We start from the raw sequence: 10853 nt of genomic DNA on the forward strand, positions 1-10853 counted from the left end.
GCATCTGTTTCCTCTCCCTAGTATTGATCTGGCCGCTGGAGGCTGAGTGCTGAATGCTGCAGTGCCCTGCAACTGAAAGATGCTGAGTCAGGGCAAGCAGCACTGGTTCAACACAGACATACACTGCGTGTTACTCTGTGCTGTAAGCGCACCGTGGGAAGTGCCTGGTCATGAGGTAGTGTACTCATAAAAAGCATCAAACAGCAAAATCTCCTCCCATTGCACTGAAAGCTTTTTTCAGCTGACCTGCTCAGGCTGTCACCACAAACCACTCAGTACACGCACTCCACCCTCCTAAAGAAAGAGGTCAATGAATAATTGATCAGTTACGGCACAAAGACAACAGACTGCAGAAAAATAAAAAACTGACTTAGATCAAAGAGAAGATCCTGAGGCTGCTGCGACATACTGTCCCTCTCCTAGTGGAACATACAGGATTCTACATGTGAGACAGTACAATGAATCTAATTGATGTTAGCAGAGCTGTAACCATGGGTCCAAATTCTCCCAGAACCCCACCCACCCAAAAATGTCTTGACTAGCCACCAAAATGTTCCATTTTATTTTCCATTTTATTGAAAAATATTTTCTTGAATTCTTATCGCCATACATTCAGATCTGGTGTCAGATGTATCAACAGCCACAGTAGTTCTTTTGTGGCCATACTTAGGCACAGCAGTACTGAGCTAAATGCTAATGTCAACATGCTAACATGCCCAGAATGAGAACGCTAATATTATATATATATATATATATATATTATATATTTAGCAGGTATGTTCACAATTTTAGTTCAGTGTGTTGTTTGAGTGAAGCATTACGATATCACCCATGTGATAACAATTCAGCCTGAGCGCAGCATGAACCAAATGCCATGGCAATCCATCTTATAGTTGTTCAGGCATTTCCTTTAAAAAACACAAGTGTTATCCTCATAGTGGCCCTGGAGGAAAAGTCAGGGATTACAAAATCACTAGGATCCATCCTCTGGGCACCAGGAATATATACCACAGTGTTGCTGAGATATTTCAGTCTGGGCTGACATTGATATTGGCCAAAATGTGTAATGTGTTTGGAAATGTAAAATCTAAACTCCAGCTCATATTATTCATTCATTCATTAGCCATATATGCTAATCCTTATAGGGTCACAGGAGGGCTGGAGCCAATCCCAGTTGACAAATGGGTGAGGGCACGGTAGACCCTGAACAGGTCACCTCTGAGTCTCAGATTAGACTGTCCAATTAACCTAACCTGTATGACTTTGGACTGTGGGAGGAAGCTGGAGTAGCTGGAACAAACTCCACGCAGACAGACCCCAGTCGGGCGGCAGGCTCAAACCCAGGACCTTCTTATTACACAGTGTTATCATAACATCCCAAACTACCTAGTAATATTATCCTGGACACTGAATGTACCTGAAGACTGGTCACATGCAGATGCATTCATACTGCACATATCAGCAAAACTGTCAATGTATTTCATTTGTTTTCCTACAGTATCCACTCCTCGCAACTAAAGGACAATTAACACTTTTCCAGTTGTGTTTCAGCAACTACAAAAACTTGGTTGATGTCAGGGAAAGATTGTGATTTTGGTTTAATCTTGAAAAGTTGACACATATGCTCATATAGGAGAAAGATGTGCTGTGGGAATAGAGCACTTCTATCTTCTGGTTGCAGAGACAGAGCAGCACCTCTAGAGCTGGTGGGGAATTCAGGGACATCAGCAGTGTGGCCTGGTCCTTTGCTGAAGAATCCTCAGACCTACTATATCTCCCTGTTCCAGATAATAATAATGATAATTACATATCAGCTGTTGCAGGGTTCAAATGTTGCAGCTTCCCATTGCAGGACAGTTTTGCTAAATAATCTGAAAGCGTTATTATGGTGGTGGTACCTGAGCTAAACACTGTGGGTCAGTCTGGCCTAATGTCTCCATGTCAACTTGCCAAATTCTCCCCCGCAATTACAGCAAGCACACTTCAAAACAACAAGGCCCAGGGTAGAGAAGAGAATACAAGCCTGCTGGTCACATTTGCTTATACCCTGACTCATCCTCTCAGTGACATACCTCAGTCATGAAGCAAACAGAGGAGGTCTTTGTGTGTCAGATTACAATGCACACAGGGACTATGAGTGTGACCTACATACTATATGATATAAGTGTATCACTGGTGTTCCTATAAAAACACCCAGGCCCAGACCGAGTGAATTAATTCTTAATAACATTATTTAGACTTAATGAGACACGCTTGATATTTATTCACCCCCTGAAAGCCTTCACTTGTATGTACAGAAGCTAATCTACATAAAAATGTATGGTATGTAGGCTACATATACTGTGCTAAAGGCTTGTGAGCTCCATGGAAAGCTTATATAAACCCCTGAGCTAATGCACCAAAGTCTGCAATGCCCAGTGGGAAAGCCTAATCGTCATGGCGACAACTACCTGGGGTTGATGTTCTGTTCTTAGAGATATGGCCATGGCAACTGCACCATGCAGGAGTGCTGGTGTCACAGACACAATCTCATCATTCAGTTTAACTATCAATAAGATTGGCTGCCTCCATTCCAAAACAATTCAGTGTGCACAGACTTGTCTTTTCTCCGTACATTGTGTATCTGTTGTGTAAATTATGTTTGAACTTTACATTGATGCTACATTCTAATATGTTTATTCATATATTATCCTCAGGATCGACCCTGTAAGAGTCCCTGTCTGATATGGAAAAAAGACGGGAAAGGGAAAACTGCACACCAGCTTTCCCATTTCTGCCCCACAGAAATGGGAACTAATCTGTGAAATGAGCTGCTGTTGTGCTGAGCTGGGATGAAGAACTGTAGAGGCACATGACTGATAATCACTGTTGTAGCTAAAGCAGAGTCATGGCCAGCCCTGCTAAAGCAGTTTCCGCTAGTGAAACGTCTGATAGCCTGGACCGTTGTATTCTACTGCAGTCAGCCACGTAGACTGTGGCTAACTAGAAGTCATCTAGGATTGCTGTCTCATAACTGATCAAATCAAAATATTTTCTGCAGATCGACGAAAAACCTTTTCACTGTCTTTCAATGAAATGATGGTGTAGCAGTCGAATGTAGAATAAAATGTAATGACAACGTCGCATATCTATTCCGCCACCATGAGGGAAGTAGGCCAACGTCTGCAGATTAGACGTTAGTCATACGTTTGAGATGAATTTGATTGACAGACTGATTCACCAATCGCAGATACGTTTCTCAACATTTTATTGGTTTACGTTTGTGTCTGTAAAGGATGGTCGTGACTATCAGCCAATAGACGTTCGAGCTGAGGAGGAAGAGGCGGGTTCAGCTGTACTATAAATTGAACAGTTGAGCCGTTGAACACGCACATAAAGAAAGTCACAGTCGTTTGTGTGAAGATTCATTCCACTTCCAGAAAAAATGAGGGAAATCGTGCATCTCCAAGCCGGCCAGTGCGGAAACCAGATTGGTGCCAAGGTTAGTAAAACTGTATATTTCCTTTGAGCACTAAATTGAGCTATTTTATGTACAAAAAATCGATATCTTTGCTGTAGGAGCCGATGCTTTGTGCCCATACGCGTCCCAGAAACCACACCCTGGAATATCAATGTGTCCTACTTTACAATTTTACCCTTTTATTTTAAGTCTGAACTGAATAACATTTTAGGGGGTCTTTAGGAACGTAATGCGTCGAAGTATAGATGAATAAAAAACGATTAAAACAATTTTTGGCATGTTGTATGATTTCTGTCGGAGTCATCGAGTCCGTCCGTTATAAGTTAAACACTATAGAAACACTATAGAAATTAATTTAAGCGTTATTCGATTTAAATCGACGAACTGTTATCGTGAAAGAACCATTGTTCTTCAGCAGCCGTTGGTACACTGCGGAAAAAGGGAAGTGAGGATTTTCGATTATAAAACCTCAGCGCACCTTAATCCTTTAACGTTACATGAACGGAATGATACGTATATTGAGAAAGCAGAGTTTCGCCGTTTTGTTAAGGTACATATGAGATGTCTTTGTGTGGTGCAGCAGTTCCAGGCTCATTGAGGCCTACTTGGCAGTGCTTTCAACTGCGCCCGGCTTTTGCCTGCAGTAGGCGGCGTTGGCGGTTAGTGACGTAGTAAGGAATTTTCAAATTCATAACCCATGAGTCCCAGCCAATAGGGGGTGAGGGCGCGCGCGCCGAAGGCAGCATGGCGGGAAATTAAATTTCAGTAGTTCAATTATTAAATTGTTAACATGAATTAAAAACGGATTAATGGATGCACGTTACTAGTCATAGTTGGGTTTTTTCTCAGTGCTAACAAGGGTTTGCTTGCTTTGTTTGTTTGCAGTTTTGGGAGGTCATCAGTGACGAGCATGGTATTGACCCAACTGGCACATACCATGGTGACAGCGACCTGCAGCTGGACAGGATCAATGTCTACTACAATGAAGCCTCAGGTAAATCAAAGTCAAGCTTAATTTAAATAGATTTTAATTGCATAGTGTATACTGACTGTACATTTTCTGACCTTTCATGTCTTTATTTATTTTTTTTTTAAAGGTGGTAAATATGTGCCCCGTGCTGTACTGGTTGATCTGGAGCCTGGAACCATGGACTCTGTGAGGTCTGGACCTTTTGGCCAGGTCTTCAGGCCAGACAACTTTGTTTTTGGTAAGATTTTCTTTTCTATGCAAATTGTCCAGAAATGTACAGTGTGACGCTTCCTGATTTCTGTGACGTTTAATCTTGATTCCTACCTTACAGGCCAGAGTGGTGCTGGAAACAACTGGGCAAAGGGTCACTACACCGAGGGTGCAGAGCTGGTGGACTCTGTCCTGGATGTGGTGAGGAAGGAGGCAGAGAGCTGTGACTGCCTGCAGGGCTTCCAGCTCACACACTCCCTGGGTGGTGGTACGGGTTCTGGTATGGGAACCCTGCTCATCAGCAAGATCCGTGAAGAGTACCCCGACCGCATTATGAACACCTTCAGCGTGGTGCCTTCCCCCAAAGTATCAGACACAGTTGTTGAGCCCTATAACGCCACACTATCAGTCCACCAGCTTGTAGAAAACACAGATGAGACCTACTGTATCGACAATGAGGCCCTATATGACATCTGTTTCCGCACCCTCAAACTTACAACCCCCTCATACGGTGACCTCAACCACTTGGTCTCTGCCACCATGAGTGGCGTCACCACCTGCCTCAGGTTCCCCGGACAGCTCAATGCTGACCTGCGTAAGCTGGCAGTAAACATGGTGCCATTCCCCCGACTGCACTTCTTCATGCCTGGCTTCGCCCCCCTCACAAGCAGAGGCAGCCAGCAGTACAGATCACTCACTGTGCCAGAGCTCACCCAGCAGATGTTCGACGCCAAGAACATGATGGCTGCCTGCGACCCACGTCACGGCCGCTACCTGACAGTGGCTGCCATCTTCCGTGGCCGCATGTCCATGAAGGAGGTGGATGAGCAGATGCTGAATGTGCAGAACAAGAACAGCAGCTACTTTGTTGAATGGATCCCCAACAATGTCAAGACCGCTGTCTGCGACATTCCTCCCCGTGGCCTCAAGATGGCTGCTACCTTCATTGGCAACAGCACAGCCATCCAGGAGCTGTTCAAGCGCATTTCTGAGCAGTTCACAGCCATGTTCAGGCGCAAAGCTTTCCTCCACTGGTACACTGGTGAGGGTATGGATGAGATGGAGTTCACCGAGGCGGAGAGCAACATGAATGACCTGGTCTCTGAGTACCAGCAGTACCAGGATGCCACTGCTGAGGAGGAGGGAGAGTTTGAGGAGGAGGGTGAGGAGGAGCTGGCCTAAATGTACCATTTTTACGAAGCTCTGCTGTTGTATCTTTGCAGTGAAATGTAACGTTCCAAGTCTTTTCCAGTCTTCAGTGTTCTGTCTGCTGTTCATGTTAATAAAAGTTCTTCTGCATATTTGACGTTTGTCTCCCTTATTGTATGACCTAGTTTACATTAATACCTGAGATCATGTACAGATGAGTGTTAGGAGACGGTGATGGTAGGAGGTTTTTATTTCAGCAGATTCACTGAACTACAGAAGGTTAGTGGTATAACTGCTATTTGAATACCTGTTATAGTTGACCTATACAGGACATTAGCTGGTATTGTGCTGCTTGAATAAGTTTTGAATTCACCTTAGCAGTTAGCTTTTAGAGCCTTTATGTTCATTGACTAAGTAGTTTAACAAAATATAATTCACGTATAGTGATAACACAAATGTGGCTAACAGATTTCCAGGCTCTTATAGTATAATTAAACCATAAATCCAGTCCCTTTCAGCCTGCTGTTATCCTGATGACCACATGTAGATAGTGCACAGCAGATTAAACTTATAAAACCCAGATCAAAGTCCATGCACTGTTGTGAAAACATTGTTAGCTCTGTTTTTGCCAGGATGTGAGTGGGACTGCTTTAACGCTCATACATAACAGGTTATGACAAATTTATCCATGTGATACTAGAACACTGAATATGCAGTAAATAACATGGAAGTTACACTGATATGTTTATACGTATGGGTTATTAACTGAAAAGTTATAGAATGGGGGAAAAAAAGGATGAAGTACCACTGCAGACATTTTCATGTGGTGGTTTGTTGGAGTGTTTCTGGTTGTGGTCACTAGGTGGCAGTGCTGGCTAAGCCATTCTTCTCCATATCAAGTAGGTGAGGATGCTTATGGCCAAAGCCAGCAGTGTCCAACAGCACGCTTTCTTCACCTGGGTCTCCAAGTCCTGCTTCTGTCCAAAGCGTGACACAAAACCACTCTGTCAGAAACAAGTAAGTAAATGATAGCTTCAGATGAAATGGTAAGATTTCATTACAATTCACAAGTGATAACAGGCTGTTCACTACAAAGAGTACACCACTAAGATCACAGTTAAACAGTGTTTAGGAGCCTCATATCATTTAGGAGAGAGATGAAAGACCAGAAACGACAGTTCATTTGGTTTGAATAACTATTTTTAATTTCTAATTTAACATGAAATCAAATAAGTATAATTCTTTTTTATTGTTATTTTATTGTTTTGTTTTTAGTAACTTGTACAGGTCAGTTTTGATACAACTTGGCTTTTGAAAATAAATATAAACCAACATTTTTAACGTCATCTTGTTTGAAAGAGGACATTGATGTTACACCTCCAGGCTGGATTAACAACCAGATAAAGCAGATGAGTATCCCAGACCAAACAACTTCAAGGACCCCAAAGGCCACAGTGTCACTGTGTGGAATTAGTTTGTGGTTGTTTGTACAACTGATCAATAATTTGTTAGAAAATATTCATCTCTAAAGCACAATATGAAGTGAAATGGCAGGAGCCCTATTGCAGTATTTTCAATGGGACCCTGTGTCAAAAGGTAATTTAACTATTGTTTTAATGCTTCAATAATACATATTCTTAAACAAATGTGTGTTTGTATTAGATTACCACATAGTCACTTACACAGCAAATGAGGGGTAAGACACTGTCCCCAAAATCTGGGCAAGTATAACGAGACTGCAATGTTTAGTCTACAGTGTGAACTGCACCTGACGGCTACACAAAGAGACGAGGGTGAAAACACAACGCGCAGACAGTGCAAGGACCAAGTGAGAGGAACAAGAAGTCAGTGGGCCCCATAGCTAATTTTTTTAGTTAAGCATAACAGATGGCCTGTGTTAAAACAAGGGCTGTGAAGTCTGAAAGAAGTGGGTCGTTATCAGGCTCTGATGAAAGATGCTATCAAGTGGCATCATGGGAAGTGTAGGATCCACTGTTTTTGGAGCTTGACCCACCTCAGGGACTAAAAGTCAATATAGCTCAGCCTCTGCTGCTTCACATTAAACCATTTAATCTGTGTTTCCCTGTGGTTTATGGAGGTGCAGGACTCAATCACTGCAGTGGGTTTTCACTGGTGTTGGACGCGATGGAGCAGGGTGACATGTTTCTGGGTTATTTAAAAATCAATAATGTGGTTGCATATGTTTAAAGTAGGTGTATGCTACGTTTATGAGAACCAGCTTCTTTTATCTTTTATCTTCACTTACCCATCCTCCCTTGTCTTGTATTTCAGGGCAGATGACCTTCTCCACATAGGCGCCAACACACTCCTTCAGCTGGGGCAGGACCACCATCATACCCCTCTCATGGCAATGCAGAGCCATCTGGCCAGCCAGCACGTACACCGACAGCACTGCGCTCCAAGCCAGGTCCCTGCGGCGCCCCCCGGGGGCAGGGGGAAAGAAGTGCTCATCGAGGATGCTCATGAGCATGGGACAGGCCGTGTTCTCCGTCACATCCTGGAAGACACGAGGCCAGCGCCGGAAGAAGATGGGGAAACGGTTGAGGAGCTCGTCTCCGGCGTGGCGCAGGGCCGCGGTGCAGGCTGTAGGGGCAGGACCCATGGTCCCATCCGCCCCCCCTGTGGTTACATAGTTTATGTAGTCATGGGCCATCAGAAAAGCCTCTCTCACCAGCGGATCAGGGCTGTTCAGGCCCAGTTTGGCTTCTGGCTCCTCCGACTGACACATGGTTGCCTCCAACTGCCACTTCACTAATCACCAAGCTGTATTCTCATTAGGCCACAGTTCACAGCTCTGTTTCTAAGCAGCACAGTCATTCTCCAACACCCATCAGTCTGTCATAGTGGTGTAGGGATACTGTCAATGGTAAGGTTGAAAAATGACATTAAGAGGAGAATAAATAAGGATCCTGCAGTGTCATGTCCAATAAGGAAATAAAGTATTTACAACTCACCTCCTCTTCAGTAAGATAAACACACAGCAGCGCTGAGGGACGAGCCAGCAGCTGAAAGAGTGTTGGGGTCCAGAGGAGTGTGTCTGTATGTGTTGCAGTCAGACCGGGTCACCCAGTCCCCTCACCAGCTAAATATAGAGCCCTTGTTGGAAACTGACACTGATCTCCAACCTCATGTGCACAATCATAGCTGTTCCTGATACACATCCCCATTCCAACCCAAGCAGCGCAGCTAAATAAAGAGCACAGAGGACCTGCAGACTGAGGAGGAACCACTGTACAGTGGGAGAGTTACAGCAGATGAGTGAAGAGAACTATGGCAGGGCTGCTGACAGGTTGCAGCTTTCAGACAGGCTAAACAACCTGCATAAAATTACATTATTTCCATGCTATGCTACTTTATTGCATCTGAGAGGGAAATATTGTGTTTTTCACTCATTCACACATTTATGTGACAACTCTACTTATGTTGCATATGAGCATTTTACATGACAAAAACATTTGATAGACTTAAAATACCATGCATTGCTCTAGACTGAACAACCAAAATAAAAATAATACTGTCATCAGTCACTCATCTCTCTGCAGGTTGTAGACGATTCCTCTGAACTTTAACTTGAGTGAAGATTTTAAATTATCCAGGACTTTTAAATGAAATGAAGTAGCTTTTATTATATTGTTGTACTGGTACTTTACTTAACTAAAAGATCTGAAGACTTCCTGCCAATAAGCAGGAATAATCTGGAGTCTTTAATAACAACTTGGAATACAAGTTGGTTTTGAAGGTAAATTCTCACCTTCCTTAAGTATCCAGCCAGTCTGATATTTTATTATTATTATTATTATTATTAGTTTCTGAAATTTCTGTCTCCACCCTGATACTATGGAGGACAATGGAATTTCAATTATTAGAGTAGACAGCACTGAGAAGTAACGTACAAAATTGAACAGCAGCTTGTCCTCACTCTGGATAATTCAAAGACCTTCCTGTGTTTTTGTTACAACTACTTTATGACCAAGAAATAGTCTCTTCGCAGTCTGTGGACAGTGTGTTAAAAAGAAAGGTCTGACACTATCTGATTTTTTAATAATAGAGACCTGTAGTCAAAGTTACCATCACCTGTAACTCACTTCTCACCTATAACAATCACTGAAGTCAACATAGGAGTTGTATATTGATACTAAATAAATACTAAATAAAAAAACATGTAATAATAATAATAATCATCATCATCATCATCATCATTTCTCCTTCACAATTTGTGATATCAGCCATATAGTGCTTCTTTGGCTAAAACCTTTTTCACAGAAGACAATGTGACATGACACAATAGGAAAAGGAATGATGGCTGAGATCCTTTCAGCAGCTTCACTTCAAGAGTCCTAGTATTCTACAGACTGACCCACTGTCAGCCTGGTCCACTGGGACACTAGCAGAGTCAGTGTTAATGTTATTACCTGTGCATTTCCTACCATGACTAATCAACATATGTGCTGAGAAAAAGGCCAGTTTCTTTTCCACCTACCCTCTTGAATTTCCCTCAGTCAGGTTGTAGGATATTTTCAAAGATGCAGGTGATCCTTTATTGATTATCGTTATTTATGGTCCTGAAAAAATGATCCTTTCAAAGATTTTCCTACTGAGTAAATAATTGGTAAAAAAAAAAGTAGTTCCAATGAAATCTGTTGACCATATGTGTTCAGTGGAGTAATCAGAGTAACATGACTGTGAGTCTTAAGAAAACATGTTGACAAGGATTTTTCTAAAATATATAATTTGTCAGTGCTGTGTGTGGCACAAACAAACCTCCACTGTTTCAGTGTGGTGGCAGAAATCTGGAGATAAAAACCATTAGTCTGCATGGAGAAATACCACCACACCAACTTGACTGCAGTCAGACTTTCACCACATGGGAGCAGTAATGTATTACGAAATACACACTACCTCTCATTTGCCATTGTGTGTGTGTGTGTTGTCTGGGAGGGGGGCTTTAGCTGTGGCAGCCATTTAGTCATATATGCAGGCCAATTAACTCTCCCCACATGTTCATCAGTAATCTAATCTCTCTATAAACTAAAAATATATGTA

The 10853-nt window shown here is 42.7% G+C and overlaps 2 protein-coding genes across 3 annotated transcripts; one reads left to right on the forward strand and one right to left on the reverse strand.

Annotated features, from left to right (window-relative positions):
* Positions 1 to 3323: 3323 nt before the first annotated feature.
* Positions 3324 to 5946, forward strand: tubb2b (tubulin, beta 2b). Its single transcript, XM_071481817.1, has 4 exons — positions 3324 to 3481; positions 4346 to 4454; positions 4558 to 4668; positions 4762 to 5946. Exons 1-4 carry the CDS (start codon positions 3425 to 3427, stop codon positions 5820 to 5822), a joined length of 1338 nt encoding a protein of 445 aa, XP_071337918.1. The 5' UTR covers positions 3324 to 3424; the 3' UTR covers positions 5823 to 5946.
* A 75-nt stretch (positions 5947 to 6021) lies between these two features.
* Positions 6022 to 8871, reverse strand: bcl2l16 (BCL2 like 16). Of its 2 annotated transcripts, XM_071481818.1 has the most exons (3): positions 8765 to 8871; positions 8056 to 8667; positions 6022 to 6793 (listed from the first exon to the last, which is right to left on the reverse strand). In XM_071481818.1, the coding sequence occupies exons 2-3, from the start codon at positions 8536 to 8538 to the stop codon at positions 6665 to 6667; spliced, it is 612 nt and encodes a 203-aa protein (XP_071337919.1). In that variant the 5' UTR covers positions 8539 to 8667; positions 8765 to 8871; the 3' UTR covers positions 6022 to 6664. The 2 variants fall into 2 exon arrangements, with proteins under 2 accessions (XP_071337919.1, XP_071337920.1); XM_071481819.1 differs by lacking the exon at positions 8765 to 8871 and having other exon boundaries at positions 6531 to 6766; positions 8056 to 8664.
* Between the last annotated feature and the right edge of the window lie 1982 nt (positions 8872 to 10853).

Source organism: Trachinotus anak, unplaced genomic scaffold, assembly GCF_046630095.1.
Source record: "Trachinotus anak isolate AG129_WGS33_773 ecotype Australia unplaced genomic scaffold, CSIRO_AGI_Tana_v1 ptg000008l, whole genome shotgun sequence".
Taxonomy (NCBI): domain Eukaryota; kingdom Metazoa; phylum Chordata; class Actinopteri; order Carangiformes; family Carangidae; genus Trachinotus; species Trachinotus anak.